Raw genomic sequence first — 17,944 nt, 5'->3', positions numbered from 1 at the left:
TCCAGGACATGGGAAACAATTCCTAATCAGGACTTCAACCCATAATCCAAATAGATCTCATAAATTCTTTGATGTAATCCCACGAAAATGTGTAGAGCACTGCTGCTCTCTAGTACTTTTTAGTAGGTGATCTTTTAAAGGGTTCACAAGTATATGTTTTTACTTTTTTCTTTTTTTAATACTGACTCCTATTATGACCTTGAAATTTCTGATGATCTTCCTAGCCTGGTTTTATGTGATGCTGGAGCTTGTATGCAAGGCAAGCACTCTTGACAAGCAAACTACGTTTCTCTCTGTTTGATATTCCATTTATATTAAGACATTATAAGTTTTAGTGATGCTGAAATAAAAATACTCTGTGATTTTTAGATGGCAAGATAGGTTAGAGTTAAAATTTTACAGTGAAGAGTTTTTTAAACAAGCAAACCTGTTTATAGTGACAAAAGTTTATTAAAGCAGAATTCTGAAGTTACAGACTTATTATTAAATAATGTGTGAAATATTAAGAAGATTCACTTTCAGTCCTTACCACAGTAAGCTGATGAACAGGTGGTAGTCTGTGTTTTCTTTATCACTATCAAATCATTTTTAATTATTTAAGAGTTTATAGGCAGGGAGTTGTGAAATTCAATGACTTAAATGTCTTGTGGCTGTTATAGAAATAATGCCTGAACCTTTAGTCAACACTATTCAAGTTAAGTCTTTTTCAGAACTCTTTCACTTTGTTAACAGGTTCACTACTCTATAGTCAGAGGCATAAAATGGCACATGGGCACTGCTTTAGTGTTAGTGGCTATGCTAAAGAATGACTATTATGTTTTGGGCACGCTGCTATACATTTTACATTTATTACCTCCTATCATCCTTAAGTTATAAGGAAATATTTCTGTTTTCCAGAAGATATTGACATACTCAGATCTAGCAGGGTCCCAGCTAAATTGTGGATCCAGGAATAACATGTTGGATCTCTTTGTGCTTCATTCCTTTTGAAAGCTTTGGTGTCTGTCCTTTTCATTGTGTTGTTGTAGACAAAGCCTACTAATGAAGGAATAAAAGCTTATTTCTGGTTCTGGCTTCATCCTGTTGTGCTCTCGGGATCCTCTCCTTGACTTCAGTGAAGTCAGTACCCTCATGAAAAAGATGGGGCTAAGAAACAGAATTACCATACATTTAACCATATTACTTTTGTTACTGTTAATTTGAATCATTTTGTCAATTAATAGTAGTTCCCAACTTTGCCTATTGAACTAAACACACACACACACACACACATAAGCATGTGAGCAAAAACTGATAATACCTGCCTTCAGTTATTTCTAACTTAGAATTCTGTGATGGCAGTAATTCTTACTGTCTTGTTCATAGAATGCTCAGCCAAATCAATGTAAAATGTGAGCTGGGGCCACCATCCAATTGTAGAGTACTTAGCATCAATTCAACCCTTAGCACCACAAAATTAAATAAAGGATAGTGTGACTAAACAAAAACCATTGCTTTTATCATTTAAATTGACATTTATTTTAAGGAGCAAACTTTTTTTTTTAAACCAGAAAACATGAGGTTTTTATGCATTCATTCAGGTAAAGAGGGGAAGGAAGAAGTTAACTTTAGTCAAATGCCTTTCAGGAGAGTTACTGTTCAGAAATTTGACCTTAGTCTATTCATTTAATTTTACCAACAGCCTTTTGAGCTAAGTAGTATCAGCATAGTTTATGGGAACTAGAGGGCAGAGGCGCTAGGTAACTTTACTGTTGTTGCAAATGGTAAGTCACTGAAGACAGTGATTCTCACCCTGTGGGTCATGACCCCTTTTGCAGAGGTTGCATATCACATTTAGATTATGATTCATAACAGTAATAAAATTATAGTTAGGAAGAAGCAAAGAAAATATCTTGTGGTTAGGGGGTAATCACAACTGAGGAACTGTATTAAAGGGTCGCAATAACCACTACACTAAGGTAACACCTAAAATCATGTTTGTAAAACCTCCCCGTTGCTGGAAATGTGCAGCTAACAAGCTGAAGGGCCTAAAAACTATACTTCAGTGAACTATGAGGATGTAGTCAAATGGTGTTTAAAACCTATAATTGCTGGAATGTTTTTTGAAAGCTAGCAGTTTTACACAGAATAGGAAAATTTATAGATTTTAATTACCAAGGCAGTATTTCATTTCATAATAGTTAACTGATAATTCATTTATTTCATATTAAACTTAAATGCTTAATTAAATATAATTAAACTTTAAACATGTAATTAAATTAATTTTGAATACGGGTACTTTACCATGTGAGATTTATTTTAATTTATGAAAAGTATATGCTCATTTCACTGACATGAACTTTACTGGTTCATTTATAAAACAATAAAGCCAAGCCTTATATTTGTCTATACTTTTCCTATAATTAAGACTAGAGGATATAGTTGTATCTCTCTACCATGTGTGAGATACAATATATAATTTCATAATTTCTAAAGGCACCATTGATAACGAGAAAATTTCACAGCAAGTAAAACTGAAGGTCATTTGAAATTTACAGTAATTAATTTTAAATTACTGGTAAGTTTATGTATAGAAAATGTTCATATATATATATATATACTATTAATGTTTAATTAAAGCTTAGGCACTAAAAACTTGACATATATCACAGTATTGTTAAGATTGCTTTAGAGAGTTGGTACCTATAGTGCCAGCACTGGGCAGGTGAAAGGAGAAGATCAGAAGCTCCAGGATAGCCTCAGACATGAGACACCACCTTCAAACCAAAAGGATAGCTTTGACAGTCAACTGTCTGATTGTCACAGCATGGTAAGGTAAGGATGACAAAAGGTCATTCTAGAATGATTCTGCAATGTTGATTTACTTTTTAATTGGATATTGTTTTAATTTTAGTTTTGAGTTTAATTTTGACAGTGGATATGTCCAAGCACACACAGCAAGCAGATTTGTTTCCTTACTGAAATATACTGCCATTCCAAAGTTAGGACAACAGGTAGTTTCCCTAATGCTCAACAAAGCTAACCTACTGTCTAACCTGCTGCTCCCACTACTACTCATTGCCTTTCTGTTCCTGTGATAGAATACCATGACTAACACAATTTATGGAAGGCAGCAAGCATGGCTGCAATAGGCATGCTTCGTGGCTCACATAGAAGCTAAGAACTCACATCTTCAACCAGAAACACAAAGCAGAGAGAGTGAACTGGAAGTGGCCAGGGCTTTTAACCTACAGGCCCTCTGCTAGTGACACAACTTCTCCAGCAAGACTATACCCCTAAACTCTCCAAACAGCACCACTAATTGGGGACCAAGTGTGTTCAAATAACTACAGTATAGGGTCAGTTCTCATTCAAGTCCCCGCCCTGCTGAATCTCAGCATCCTACACAAACTTGCATGTTTAGGCCCTTACACCAATATCGAATTATTTAGAGATGAGGTCTTTGTTATGGTTTGAATCTGGAGTAGCCTTCTCTTGGTCCCCAGCTTATGGAACTATTTTGAAGGCTTTATGAAACAGGGTCTGGCTAGTGGAGGTAAGTAACTAGGAGCAGGCCTCAGAGGTTAGAGCCCTGGTTCCAGTCCCATGGTCTGCTTTCTGCCACACATTTCTGTCACCATGAATTCCACCATGCCGTCCTGTCATGGTGAACTGAAATATCTCTGAAACTGTGATATGTCTGTGCTAATATTAGGTTGGGTGGTGGATAAAAACCAGAAGTTTTCTAACAGGTGTGTAGGCCAGAGACTCCAAAGCCAATGTACTGGAAGGGTTTACTGGGCCGTGAGGGCTACTAGGTGCTAAGTCTCTCCCATGCCTGGACTGAGATCCCTGGGTATTTGCCAGCAGGGTTGAAGTTTTGTCAGATGGAGTCAAAAAAGCCAAACAGCAAAGAAACTTACAAAATCAAAACTAGCAAACAAAGTGATAGTCTGTGAACTGTGAGCAAAAGAGAAAGAGTTGAAAACAGCTGCTAATGATAGAAAGAAAGTGGAATGATGGTCGCACTGGGAGCAAAGAAGACACCGTCCAAATCTCCAAAATACTGAGGATGATTCTAAGCTGTGGTTTTCATGTATGCTGAAATGTGTAGATAATAAAAGCAAAAATAGACAAATGGCACTATTTTAAAAAGTATTCTTATGGCAGTACGTTGTGGCTCAGCCTTTAATCCCAGCACTTGGGAGCCAGAGGCAGGTGGATCTCTGTGAGTTCAACATCAGCCTGGTCTGCAGAGCTAGTTCCAGGACAGCCAGGATTGTTCACAGAGAAACCCTGTCTTGAAAAACAAACAAACACATACACGTACACACAATTCTGTTCTCCACAGACAATACAACAAGCCTCACTGCTTCAGAAATATGAGAGTTCACATCAGAGATATCACTTTTCAACTGTTCGGTATTTAAAATATCACCCTGTGTTCTCTCTGATATGGAAAAACAGCCACTCATTACTTGTGAGGGTAAAACTTACTGAAACAGTCTTAGGAAAAGGAGTCAAAAGTTAGACTATCTGCTGTCTTTTTACTATTACTCCATTTCTGTGAATTTATCATAAACAATGACATCAAAGATATATATATAGATATACATCCTCTCTCTCTCTCTCTATATATATATATATATATATGAGATTATTCGTCACCATAATAAAAGCAGTCTTAATTGAATGATGGTGGTGAAGCTTCATTGAATTTATGTGCAAATGTAAGGAGTGAATTAACTATGAATATCAAATATTGAAAATTCAAGGTGCGTTGGTGCCAAAATGAGTCATATCTGGCAGAAGCAATAGGATTAGCGTTGTTTTATTGGGTGAAGAGAGGGTGTGTTTACTTACATGAAATGAGTAGAAAGGCACCTAATGATGTGGGAGAGAAAAATGCTGCCAGAGTGGAGCCTCAGAGAATCAGGTGTGTGCACAGCTCAGGAGAGAGATGTTAGATGTAGATGGTTCATGTAGCAACATGCCTAAAGATTGTGCAGGCAATGATGGGTGGGATCTATTCCCTTTGGACTTTTAACAATAAAATTATCAAAGACCAGGTAGCTTGAACCAAGAAGTCTGCTCCTCATCGTGCCAACCAAGGATGTGGAAGTCCAGACTCAGGTTCTGGCAGGATTACACTTTAGTGAAGATTTTCTCCAAAAGACAGAGGCCTGAACTGTCAGTCAATTCACATGGCAGAAGGGGATGCAGCCTCCTTTTAGGTCTCTTTTATCAGGGTACTGATCCCATTCATGAGGCCTTAATCCTCATGATCCAGTCACCTCCTAAAGATTCCACCTCTTAATATTATTGTATGTCAAAGTCAAAATAGGAATCTGAAGAGACAGAAATATCCAAACTACAGCAGGTGGACAGATACATATAATAGTGAGTGTGTCTTCTGGATACACATAGGACTAGGTGTAGCTTTGATTGTTTCTATTTTCAGGTCATGAGTGTAATGAATGAAAAGATACTGCGAGTTTGAATAAAAATGGAGATTCATATTTTCCAACTACCTCACTAGCCTCTTGGAATTTGTAGTTATTAACCAGATAGTTTTGCTGGAAAAAAACTTGAAAAAGATGAAGATAATGAAGGTGCAGAATGACCATGAAACAAAATAGTTAATTAAGATGCTACCAAATGTATCACAATAAGAGAGAAGATGAAGACACTGAAGAGAGGGTGTCAGAAAGTGTGTGATGACCAGGACTGGATACCCGACACTCTGTTAGGGCCTGGAGGAGACACAATCTGTTATTTCATCTCAGTCATTTTCTGAATTATTTTTCATAAAGATCATAACTTCACTTAACAGTCTCCATGCCAAATGGGATTGCTTAGCCATAGCGTGAAATATTTTTCCAACTGTGATCAGAGGTCTCTGCTGGTCATGGTTCATCTTCAGTCTTGAATGTGATCTTAGACTCTGCCTCCTTCTCTCTGAGTTGAGCTTCCCTAGTCAGACTCAAATTCAGTGTTCGGTGAAAAGCATGAGACGAAAAGTCGGTAAATGACAGCCTTCAGGGTAATCCTAATGAAATTTGTGACTTGAAAATTACTTGTGAAAAGACTTTACAATCTCTGGAATCACATGCAAATTATATGCTAATAGAACTTTAGCTCAACAGAGTATTTTATACAATTAGTTGAGACATGTATTGTGTCTTTGGCCTTACATAGGGTTGCTTCCAACTTGTCATAGTTGAGTCCTTGAATTATACATGCAAATAGAGCTTTGGTAAGATAAACTTTATTTTTCCATTTACTTTCAAAATCATATCAAAAGGTGCTCATCTTTATTTTAATTCATTGTAATTATGGGTGATAATTTTTGAGAATAATAATCTTAATTTTCTGTAAGATTCTGGTTTTTTTCTCAAATATTTCTACCAGGTTGTTAAATATTTAAGTGAACAGAATTTCTTATTTTTAAAATTGTAGTAAATTACTTTAATGAGGAAAAGCATTCTGAACCATGTAATTTAAAAATCATGGTGGATAAGAGAGACAAGAAAAAATTTAAAGAAGTTGTCTGTATCGCACTTTGAGCAGAGTTATTGGCACAGGTTGAACAGAGCCAGTTCCCAAGCCTTGGCATCTTCCTGCTGTGTGTGTGGGGCTGCTCAGTTATCAATTGGTATGAAGAGTTCCATTATCTTTCTACTCTCCAAGTTAAGTACCACCAAGGCCCATTTGAGATGATTTCATGAGTACAGCTAAAAGCTCTCTCCCCACAACTGATGCTGGAATGCTTCATTAAAAGTGTTGAGTGAAAGCACACTAGTGTGTGTGAGCCCCTTAGACTCTCCATGCACCACTTTCCAAGGCTTTAAAGTAGTGTACTTAAAAGAGCCAAGTTTCACAGCTTTAGAATGTTTTCAGGGTTTTTGTTTGGTTGGTTTGGTTTATTTGTGTTGAGACATGTTCTCAATATATAGCCCTGGCCAGCTTGAATCTCACTGCCTCAGCCTCCCAAGTGCTGGGGTTAAAGGAATGTACAACCATGCCCAGAAGATATTTTCACTTTGCATGTCATTTCTGTCACTTAGTGATGTGTAACCTTGGACAAGCCATTTTTCCTGAAATGAACCTTAGTTTTCCCAGTCACAAAATGAGGATGATGACTGTACGTCTGTCACAAGGTGTCCACCGGATGCTGTGACACCAAAGTTGCTTCAGGATTTTCTGTGCACCAAGCGCTTTATTAACTGATAAGACTGAAATTAGGTAGACTTCTTAAACAGTATACCAAGAGTCTGCTTTCTGCCTATAAAAATTTCACTTATCAACTACTTATTATAATTCCATATTCTATTTTATATTTGTAATTTATCTTTTAACAGACAAAAAGTTACCTTTTTTCAAGAAAAAAAAATATCTTTCTCCTGCTTACCAATCTGTTTTTTGTTCATTTGTGAAAGTAAAATTAATTTTAAGTACTTGGTATTATCAGGTTCAAAATTAGTGCCAGAGCTAGAGAGATAGTTCAGTGGTTAAGAGCACCTGTTGCTCTTGCAGGGGACCAGAATTGATTCCCAGCACCTACAATTTGTAACTTCAGTTTTCAGAGAATTCAGTGCCTCTTTCTGACCTGCTCAGGCGCCATCATGCACATGCAGTCAGAACACTTAAAAAAAAACTTAGAAATTAGTTCAAAAAATTATTTGTATGCTTTATATTTCTATATATTGTGATAACTTTAGGCACATAGAACTGAAATTAGTTCATTTTAATATAAAAATTGTTGGTAGTTGTAAGGGTAAAGCAGAATAGTGGTTCAAAATGGGCTGCAATGGGGCTGAAGAGATGGCTCTGAGATTAAGAGCACTGACAGTTCTTCCAGAGGACCCAGAGGATACAGGTTCAATTCCCAGCACCCAATGACAGTTCAGAACTGTCTGTAACTTCACTGTCAGGAAATCCAACACCCTCACACAGACACATATGCAGGTGAAAATACCAATGCACATAAAGTAAAGGTAAATAATAAGTTTAAAAAGTGGGCAGTCTTTTAATATTTGAAATAGTCAAAACTTTGTTAAATGTTTGGAAACAGAGGCTGAGGACTTGGCTCAGTGGGTAAGGTTGTCCTCTGTGATCCACACATTCACTGTGACTCCCCCATACCTGAACTTGCTCAAACATATGCACAGTTACTTATAGATTTAAAAATGCTTGGAAACAGTAATAGCAAAGCAAGGGTCTTTTTTGCAGACAAATTTCCTTCTTGTAAACTCTTATCACTAGACACATGCACACATGTGCACTCATGCATATACACACATACACACAGAGAGAGAATAAAATTTCTCAGTGTTGGAGAACCAACAATAAAGCCAAAATTTCCAATAGAAATGGAAGATATTTTTATCAATACGTGTATATGTTTTTATAAATATTGAACAACAATGTGAGGTAACCATTAGTAATTACTCTTTCAGTAAGGCCCAAATCCTATTTTAAATTATTTCATTTTATTCATTCAGCAGCTAATACTCATGATTAGTATACATAAATGTATTTCCTAGTTTTATATTTATAAAAGATTACTCCCTAGGAACTTGAATTAACTCAAGAAATTTAATACTTAATGTTCTAAGCATCATTGTCTAGTGGATTATTTTATGTCGACGGTAAATAAGCAAAGTGATTAAAGGATATTGGTTTTAATGCCTTCACCTTATTCTCCAAAATGAAACATTGAACAAAATCAAGGGACAGTCTAAGGAAAGGGGGAGTATAAGAGGGAGAGAGAGCTTATGACAGAGAGCTTAATACCTCAAATTTTTATGAACAGAAACAGTTCAATGGCAAAGAAAGTTGATTTTTTTAAAAACAGGCAAAGGATCTAAGTAGACATTACTCTAAAAAAGACATACAAGTAGACAACGAATCTATGGGGTAAAAATCTCAAATATCTAATAACTAATCATTACATTATTATGTAATTATGTATATTTTCATTCATTTATATATTATTACGTATATTAAAACCTTAATGAGATGTTGCCTTGCAACCACTATAATGGCTGTTATCAACAAAGTAAAGGGCAAGTATTGGTGAAAACATAAAAAAGAGAAATCTTTGCTGTTGGTAGATGTATAAATTAGTATAAACATAGAAAACAGTGTGGCAGTTCATCACAAAGTTCAGAGTACAACTATTGTAGCTACTAGTGCTCCTTGTGTACTTATATCTAACGAAATGAACTCAGTGTATTGAAGGGATAGCTGTGTTCTCTGTTCATTACAGCCAAGATACAGAGTTAGCCTTTGTTATCAACAGATAAGAAAATTTGGTATACACACAAATATGTAGCAGAATACTATTTAACCTTGAAAAGGAATCTTGTATTCTACAACATGGGTGAAATGAAGGACATTCCCAGGACAGTCTTATAGAATTGTCTTTACATAGTGTTATTTATAGACATGTTCTTCCCATCACAGTAGAATATCATGTCCACAATAGCCCGTGTTGTCCCTGAAAGGGTGCAGTAACTATATGAAACATACCCATGCTCTGTAGACCTTCATCTCCTGGAGTCACATTTGTTTTGTACAGAAAGCTTTCCTTTCTCGTGTTTACTCCGTTTCTGCAAGATAGGGATTTTGGAATCAGCAGCAGCTGTTCAGAAGCACACACATGTATGGAGATGCGCATGTATATTTGCTGAATCGACTTCTATTGATGTTGCAGATTAAGCAAATGGGCTGCTACACTTCTTAACTTCACTCAGTAAGCAGGTTTCCTTCATTCTTTTTAAATGTTCCCTGAAATATCACACAACATTTACAGGGGATTTATCTCAAGTATTTTTTTAAGTCCCAAATGCACCTTAAAAATTCATTTTACTGTTTTAAAGCAATAAGCAATGCTTGCATCGTGTGAGAAATAACTTAGATGTCTTCCTAAATCCATGCATTTATTTTTTCATCTTCTTTGAACAAAGGAAATGGGTAAACAGTAAATTTAGTAGATTATGCTGTTTGTCTTCACGTGTTCTAAAAATTCAAATTATTTAGTTATTTTACCAGTTTATTCTACGAAAATTAAAACTTTGATAGAAGATGAGCTCAGGTGATCGGGACATTGATTTGGGAGTGTGTGACTTAGCAGTTCATTAACTATGTGTTAATTATGTATGATTACTCCTGAAAAGCTATGGTGGCTTCATCTTTTAGGTTGCTTCATTAAATCATTAATTTTCTTCGAGGTAACTAAGCCTGACATAATTAAGTCATCTCAGTCTGCACAGAGTTTATCCTCCCATAATGTCAAAAAACTAAGTAATTTAATAAAAGATGAGATAACTTACTCCCTTTTTGCAGTGTTGTCTAAATGTTTTTAGATTGTCTGACATTAATTTGATGCATTTTCTTGTATTTTTAAACATTCCAATACATTCATATTTTTACTTATTTACTGATTTTTATATTTTACTTTCTTAGTAGTAAGCCCATTTATGTATTTGAACCACTTCTTACCAACAGTTCTTTGTCCCGAGGCTACATGAAGCTGCTTCAATTCATTCAGAACATCATTTATACTGAAGGATTTGATGGATCTAATCCCCAGGTATGAATACTTCAACCTTCTTTAGTCATATACAGAATATTGTTTTCAAATCTCTGGGGCATGTTTGGAGAGCCTGAGAAAAATCAATAATGTACACACTGTTTTCACAGACACTGTAAATGGGTAGAAAGAATTCGTGTGTATTCAGAGTGTTAACTGGGTTCTCAAAATGCGCACAAAACAGTCGCATGCTTTGTTATTGCTGATTCTCCTTAAATACCTATGTATGGCTTCTGAAATTAATAACTAGCTATGCTTTTTAATTGCTTCTAACACTACAAGGTTCATATTTTTCTTTTTGAAGTGCTCATATTTCTGTTGTTCAGTCCTTAATTCTAATTGCTTTATGTGTAAGAATTATCACAAGATTTTATGTCTTGTTACATTACATTTTGAATTGTTTCACTGAATAAAGGATATATTTTTGATATATTTTATAACTGTTCTCTGTACCTCTGATTTTACCTTTTCTCCAAATTCCTACTACTGAAGATTAAACTATGTTCCACTTAGTTTAATTTAAACAAGTAAAGAAACTTTATTGTTAAACATCATGCCTTGCAGAAATTTTTGTTAGTGATTTTAGCTGCATTTGACACTAAAGGATTTATATTGTATTATTTAAGGTTTGTGTGTTATTTTAATAAGTATATCTCCACAGCAGTTATTTCTTAACCAAGACATAGAAGCTAGAAACTAATTTTTGGCATCTTTATCTACATTTGCTTTAGTTCATAGATTTTAAATTTTTTTATCAGTTTACTTGCTATATTTAACAATTTCTCAACGGCAAAATAAATAATTTTTAAATTGATTTTTACTGCCAGTTTAATAACAAACTTATAATATATTATGTGTATCTGGAAAGCATTAGTGTTTCTTATAGTCTTTATAGTGACCACTGATATTCAATGCCGTTTTACTCTTTTTCCTTATTACTGCAATTTTTGGTCCTAGCTAAGATTTATGGGTGCCATGTCTTCTTTTGGTGTCAGTGTGCTTCTGGAGAGGCAAATTGGTCCCTGACAGACACCTTTCCCCACTTGCAGTGGTAGCTATGGAAACAGGCATGTCATAACAGTTCCTACGGTGCAGTGTGCAAAGCTGCTGTTCTTGCAGAATGATGACACCTCTTTTGAAAGCAAGAAATTTATAAGACGCAAAAAGTAGCAGGAAATCACATTACTCTTTGCCAAGGAATACATACATACGCCTCTTAGAAACAACCTAAGAGTACTTAGTAAGTAGCATTGTGTTGAAACACAATGAAGATGGTTCTTCGTTTGTTTGGGTTTGGAAAAAGCACACCACTTTCAAGAAACAATTCATTTATTCTTGAAAAATGATAGAAAATAAAATGGAGCACATTTGGTTCCCTGATGGTGAGAAGCTGTATAACAGCTAACTCTCGTAAAGACTGGGGTTAACATTTCTATAGTGAATAACAAAAAATGCTTAAAGCTTTCAAATTAAACTTAAATCTACCAATCAGTAATTATAAAAGTAAACTTCCTGTTTATTAGAACTAAAGCATAGTTACTAAGTTGTATAATCATGAAGTGTGTTGCTTGCTCTATTGCCTGGTCATGGACACTGCAGACGGGTCAGGAAAGGCGAGCACTGCACAGGAGCCCTTTTAAGCAGCAGTCCTCTCTAGTCACAACGTTCTGACGGGGAAAGTCCTACTTTCAACGGGAAGTTTCTCTTCTGTGCACGTTCAAATACATTTGAGTAAGACACTTAAAATATACTCTAAAAAGCAGACTATTACTTATTTTTTATAATGTATAATTAACCTTGGTAGTAAGTTAAATTGTATCGCTCATCTGTAAACATATGTGGGTGGAAGCATTTAAAAATTACTTCATAACATCATCTGGACATTGATTTTTTTAACTTGGCATACTAGATTAAACGTTAGATATTCTTATGGGAATAATTATATTTACTGTGTAACTATCAGCTACATTTTTTTAAAAATTAGCATCTGAGATAATACAAGAGTGTCAGCTTTTGTTTCTGCAATTACCATTATTTATGAAAATATATTCTTTATGTTGAAGTGTTATGTTCATTTTTATTCTAATGTGTTGTATACCAAACACTTGAAGATTTTATCATTCATTCATTATTTGGGTATTTATGCAAGTACATGTCAGGGTCATTAAGCATTCATAACTCCTTATTCCATATCTAAAGGCATCTGTAAACATTTAGCAAGTCTTTTTGTTACAACAGAAGTAGTAGTGACCTTGTGTTACAAGACCAGTCTAGGTCTCTGAGTGCCACTCTCTCCTTTCCTTCACATTTCATTCTGTGTTCCGAGGCCTTTAGTTGGTTATTTCAGTAACGTTTTATTTTCTTGTCTAGCTGTGCTAGGACTTGAACCCAGGGCACTGCACATACTAGCCCACTGAAGCATGTCTCCAACTTTTATTCCTTATTTCTGTTTCCTCATTGTTATTGAGAAACTAACTTAGGCCTGTTACCATGAGATAACAAGTTTAACAATAAACAAGGCCTTATGTTTTTATCAGTTTACTTAAATTTAAGTTTTGTGTCATAAAAGAAGTATCATCTCACTTTTTTCACAGATATTGTACATAAATTTGCCAGGAACATACTTGTACTTCTTTTTCTTAATAATTGTAGTAAGGTTTATTTATCTTGTTTTAATATGTGTGTACATGTGTGTGTCGTAGGCATGCATGCACACACACATGCACTTATAAGTATGTGAATCTGTTGCCGTCAGCAGCTAGAAGAGGGCATCAGCTCTCCTGGATCTGGAGTTTTGGCGGGTTGGTAACTACACATGCAGGTTCTGGGAGGAAAAAGTGGGTCCTCTGCAAGAGAAGTGCACACTCTAAACCACTGAATCCTCTCTGTAGCCCTCCCCCATACTTGTTCTTGTAATATCTGCCCCATGCATGTTTTCACTTCATTTTTCTGGGTGAAAACAAATACAGTTAAACACTTTTTATAGACAAAAATCCTAACATATTAAAAATAGCTGAAAACGTTCATCTGTACTAAATATACACATTTTTTTCTCATCCTAGGTCTCTGCACAACTCAGTATAACTACTATTTATATAATTTAATTTATATAGTATTGTGTATTATAATTCACTAATCCAGGAATGACTTAAAGTAGATAGGTAGATAGCTGTGTTATATGCAATACTTCATTGTTGTATATAAAGGATTTGAACATATATAGGTCTTGGAATCCAAAGCAATCTCCAGAGTGAGAGCCCCCAGGGATACCAAGAATAACTATATATACAAAGCTCTGCACCTACTTCATAGTCCAAATTTGTCATCTTTTTTTTATTCCCCTGCCTAGATACTTTTGTATCTTGAGCTTTCCAACGTTGAGATTCTTTTGCACTGTCACCCTTCATCAATAAATTCTGTTTATAAAGGGGATGCGCATATTCAATTTTTATCTTTTCTATTGGGAAAATAGATTTACTAGATTGAGAAAGCTCATCTAAACTGGCACATATCTAAAATCATGGCTTTAAGAAAGAACGCCATAGGCTGGCAGTGGTGGTGCACGCCTTTAATACCAGCACTCAGGAGGCAGAGGCAGGTGGATCTCTGTGAGTTTGAGGCCAGCCTGGTCTACAAGAGCTAGTTCCAGGACAGGCTCCAAAGTTACAGAGAAACCCTGTCTCAAAAACAACAAAAAAAAGAAAAAGGAAGGAAGAAGGAAGGAAGGAGGGAGGGAGACAGGGAGACAGGAAGGGAGACTTTATTTATTCCATTATAAATATAATAATGATCTTCCAAATACTTGCATATCCCATGTTTTGTGCACAGAAATATTGCTAAATTGTTAAGGAAAGCATTTACGAAACATTTGTTCAGTTAGAATAACCCAAACAGTAGAACTTGTAAACATATATTGTCAGATATTTATTGATCTTTTTTTCTCTGTGTAACACTGGCCATCCTAAAGCTTGCTCTGTAGACCAGGCTAGCCTTGAACTCAAAGATCCACCTGCCTCTGCCTCCCAAGTGCTTGGTTTAAAGGTGTGTGCCATCACCACCCAGAGTGTCCTTGCTTTTTAAAAATGTTTTATTCCAAAAAAAATGACACCATTATTTTAACCATAATAATCAGTAGTTTCTAAGTGTTAAAGCTTTGAACTTAAATTAGGTCAGTAAAAACAATTTCATGAAAAAACTAGAGATAAATATAAAGTATAAAACCAAAAAGTTTAAAAGTTGTAAACACCTTTCAGACAAAAGCTCACACAGCAGTTGATGGCCAGTTAGACAGGAAATACAGATGTCCTGGCTTATTGGAAGAGGTATAGAGTTTTATAATGCTGGGAATGCATTTGTAAGATTTTGAATTAACCTTTTCCTCTATCTTTGCCTCTATCTTAATATTATTTTGAGGTTTTGCTATTATTATTGTTTGGGGTTTTTGTTTGGTTTCGTTTTTGGAGATAGTCTCACTTTTCACACCTGACTGCAATGGCACTTGTTCTACACACAGCTCTGGCCTTGAGCTTGTGTTGATTCTGTGCCTCTACCTCCCAAATGCTAGGAATGCAGGCTAGCACTACAGCACATGGTATTTATCTGTCGTTTTAACTATCTCAAACATAATTCTTAGCATAGTCACCTCAACTTTAAACAAAATTCAAATTTGACTATTATCATGACCTTCAAATTTTCATGAAAATTATTCGCCATTTGTTGATAGACAGTGATTTGCTGTGTCGCTGAGCTGGCCTTGAACACCCACACTCAGTCAATTGGCCTGCACCAACATCCTGAGTAGCTGGAACTATTGGTGTAACATGCTGGCTTTGTCCGACTTTCTGATCTAAAGTATGTTCTTTATACTCCTCCTGCTGAGATTGCATCAGTTTTTACCGCATCTATTCTCTTCCTGATGCTGTGAGTTCTGATAAGAACCGGTAGATAAAGAAGTTCTATATTGATAAACTACTTATTTATTTCTTCTCACTGTCTTTTAGAAAAAACAGAAAAACATTTTAAGAATAGGAATTCAGAACCTTGGTTCACCATTATGGGGAGATGACATTTGCTGTACAGAAAATTGTGACAACAATCACAGCCTTACCAAGTTCCTCTATGTTCTCCGTGGCCTTCTAAGAACCTCCCTGTCAGTCTGTATCATCACAATGCCAACACATCTGATCCAGGTAAGACCCTGTCTTCCTTGTCCAGTGAAGACAGGGAGGATAATTGGCTTTATTTTTCTTTTCCTTTGTCACGAAGGATGCTGGCCATTGTTTTATGTGTTCATTGGTGTTCATCCTCTGGTTCTTTTTTCATTTTGTTGGTTAATCTTATTATCAGTTTTTAAAGTTCTTTTTTATATATTTAGCAATGTGCTTTTGCAATAGTTTTCTTATAGTTTGTAATACCACTTTTCTTAATAGTCTTTTGAAATACAAGGTTTAAATCTTGATAAGTTTCATTGATTTTAATTGGTCATTTCCATTAGCCTTCAGTCTTTTTGATCTTGGCCTCTCTTAAGAACTTTTCCTATTTTCTCCTAATTATTTTGTACATTTCTTATATTCATGAGTTAATATATTCCTCTTGAATTTTTTGCACAATTTTAATTTGTGTTTTTAAACAGCTTCTGGTTTCTACCATTCTAATTATTCACTAAGTAAATGTGTGATGAAACGTTACTGGTCCTTTCTTTACTCTGTCATCCCAAGCAGCTGGACCTTGAGGAGTGCTTTAGTGTTACAGATGTGAGCTATCAGGAGCAGCAGGGTTTTGTTTTGTTTTGTTTTGTTTTGTTTTGTTTTGTTTTGTTTTGTTTTGTTTTGTTTTGTTTTTCTGGCCAAAGGACTTTATCATTTCAAACATTTGATTTCATGTGATCTTAAATATCTTATACATTGTTGTCTTGTTTGAAGGCAAGGCGAGACTTCATGTGGCTTTATAATAATATTTTATTAGTATGAGCAAAACCTTCTTTGCACAACACCTGGATTTTCCTAGATAGATGGTCAGTAAATGTGAGTTGAATGAATATTGATTCTCACTTGGAAAATTATTTCTAATACCTAATTATTGAAACTGCATATATATCTTTGTTCTAACATACCTAGGCCGTTCCAGCAAATGATAAATGCACTAAAATATCAATGAGTTACACTAATTGTATGTTAATTATATACAGTAATGCAACATATCTCAAAGTTATGGCTGAAAATTGAGGCATAAATACCAAGATATTTTTACTCACTGGCCAGTAGGATTTATTTTTAATAAACATAATAGGTTAACTCATGTTTCCTTTGCAGGGTTTTAACAGATAATTCTTAAACATAAATTTTGTTTTTATTATGGTAATAACAAAATATTATGTATTTTTATGTTATTAATGTGATGACCTTGAATCTTTATAAATATTGTAGGGAAACCCTTTCTCTAATAATGTTAGTCATGCTGTGTATGTTTGTAATATTTTCACTGTGCATCAATGTTATTGTAAACTAAATACTTCATTAGTAGCCTGGTTACACATGGTGAGCTTGTTGGTTTTGATGATAGATGTGAAGCCACAGGTGAAAGCTCAGCTCTTCATACCTGCCCTGCAGCTGCGTTGAGGCCCTGGCATCTCACTGTCTTTCTGTTTGTGGGTTTTACCACAACCCTGTGAGATGCTTCGTTCTAAACTCAGCTTTCCAAGGTGGTCCAGTTGATAAACTGCAGGGCCCATTTCTTCCCCCTCGGATTCTAGCGCTTTCCGTCTTTATAGTTAATCACATAGCTTCTCAACAGTCACAAAACTCTGCAACTTAGCTCTTGACTAACACTGCTACTATTCAGTATTTTTAAATACAAAATTATCATTGCAAAGTCTTCAACAGTTAGAGTATGTGAAAGATAAGGCAAGACGTCCCATTACTGACAAAGGACAAATATATAGATGGATAGATGTTTCCTTTTTGCAAAATTGCAAGTAAAGAAAACGGTTGTGAAATAGCAATTTTATATTTAATTTTAAAAGACTATGAAAATTTTTAAGGAAAAACAAAAAACTATATTACAAATGATTATTACTTTAAAAGGTCACATCCACCGTGACATCTCTGACAGATTCCTTTACCTTGTGTTTCAAGGAAGAACAGTAATGCTCTCAGGTGTTTTCATGTCAGCCTGTCTACACCACAGGTCAGGTGGTTGAATGACAAGGACATATAGCAATGTTTAGAGACTTTTAAACCTTTGTACAACAGTATTGTTTAAACTTACATTTTTAACGTATTGAAATAGAAATAACAAGATTTAAGGTCAGACAGGTGGTGTGTTTAAAATTAAGCAGCATGACCGTTCTCCTCAGAATGGCCAGTGCTC

At 35.3% G+C, this 17,944-nt stretch overlaps 1 protein-coding gene across 1 annotated transcript in view; it reads left to right on the top strand.

Annotated features, from left to right (window-relative positions):
• Positions 1-17,944, top strand: part of Elp4 (elongator acetyltransferase complex subunit 4) — a 208,986-nt gene that overhangs the window by 65,945 nt on the left and 125,097 nt on the right. The window contains exons 6-7 of the mRNA XM_005364033.2: positions 10,492-10,576; positions 15,577-15,765. Coding sequence (XP_005364090.1) covers positions 10,492-10,576; positions 15,577-15,765 — 274 coding nt within the window. The remainder of the gene's footprint in view (positions 1-10,491; positions 10,577-15,576; positions 15,766-17,944) is intronic.

The sequence above is a fragment of the Microtus ochrogaster genome (genome assembly GCF_000317375.1).
Source record: "Microtus ochrogaster isolate Prairie Vole_2 chromosome 14 unlocalized genomic scaffold, MicOch1.0 chr14_random_1, whole genome shotgun sequence".
In the NCBI taxonomy this organism is placed as follows: Eukaryota; Metazoa; Chordata; class Mammalia; order Rodentia; family Cricetidae; genus Microtus; species Microtus ochrogaster.
Note: the sequence above shows the minus strand (reverse complement) of the source record. Positions and strands in the feature narration are given on the sequence as shown.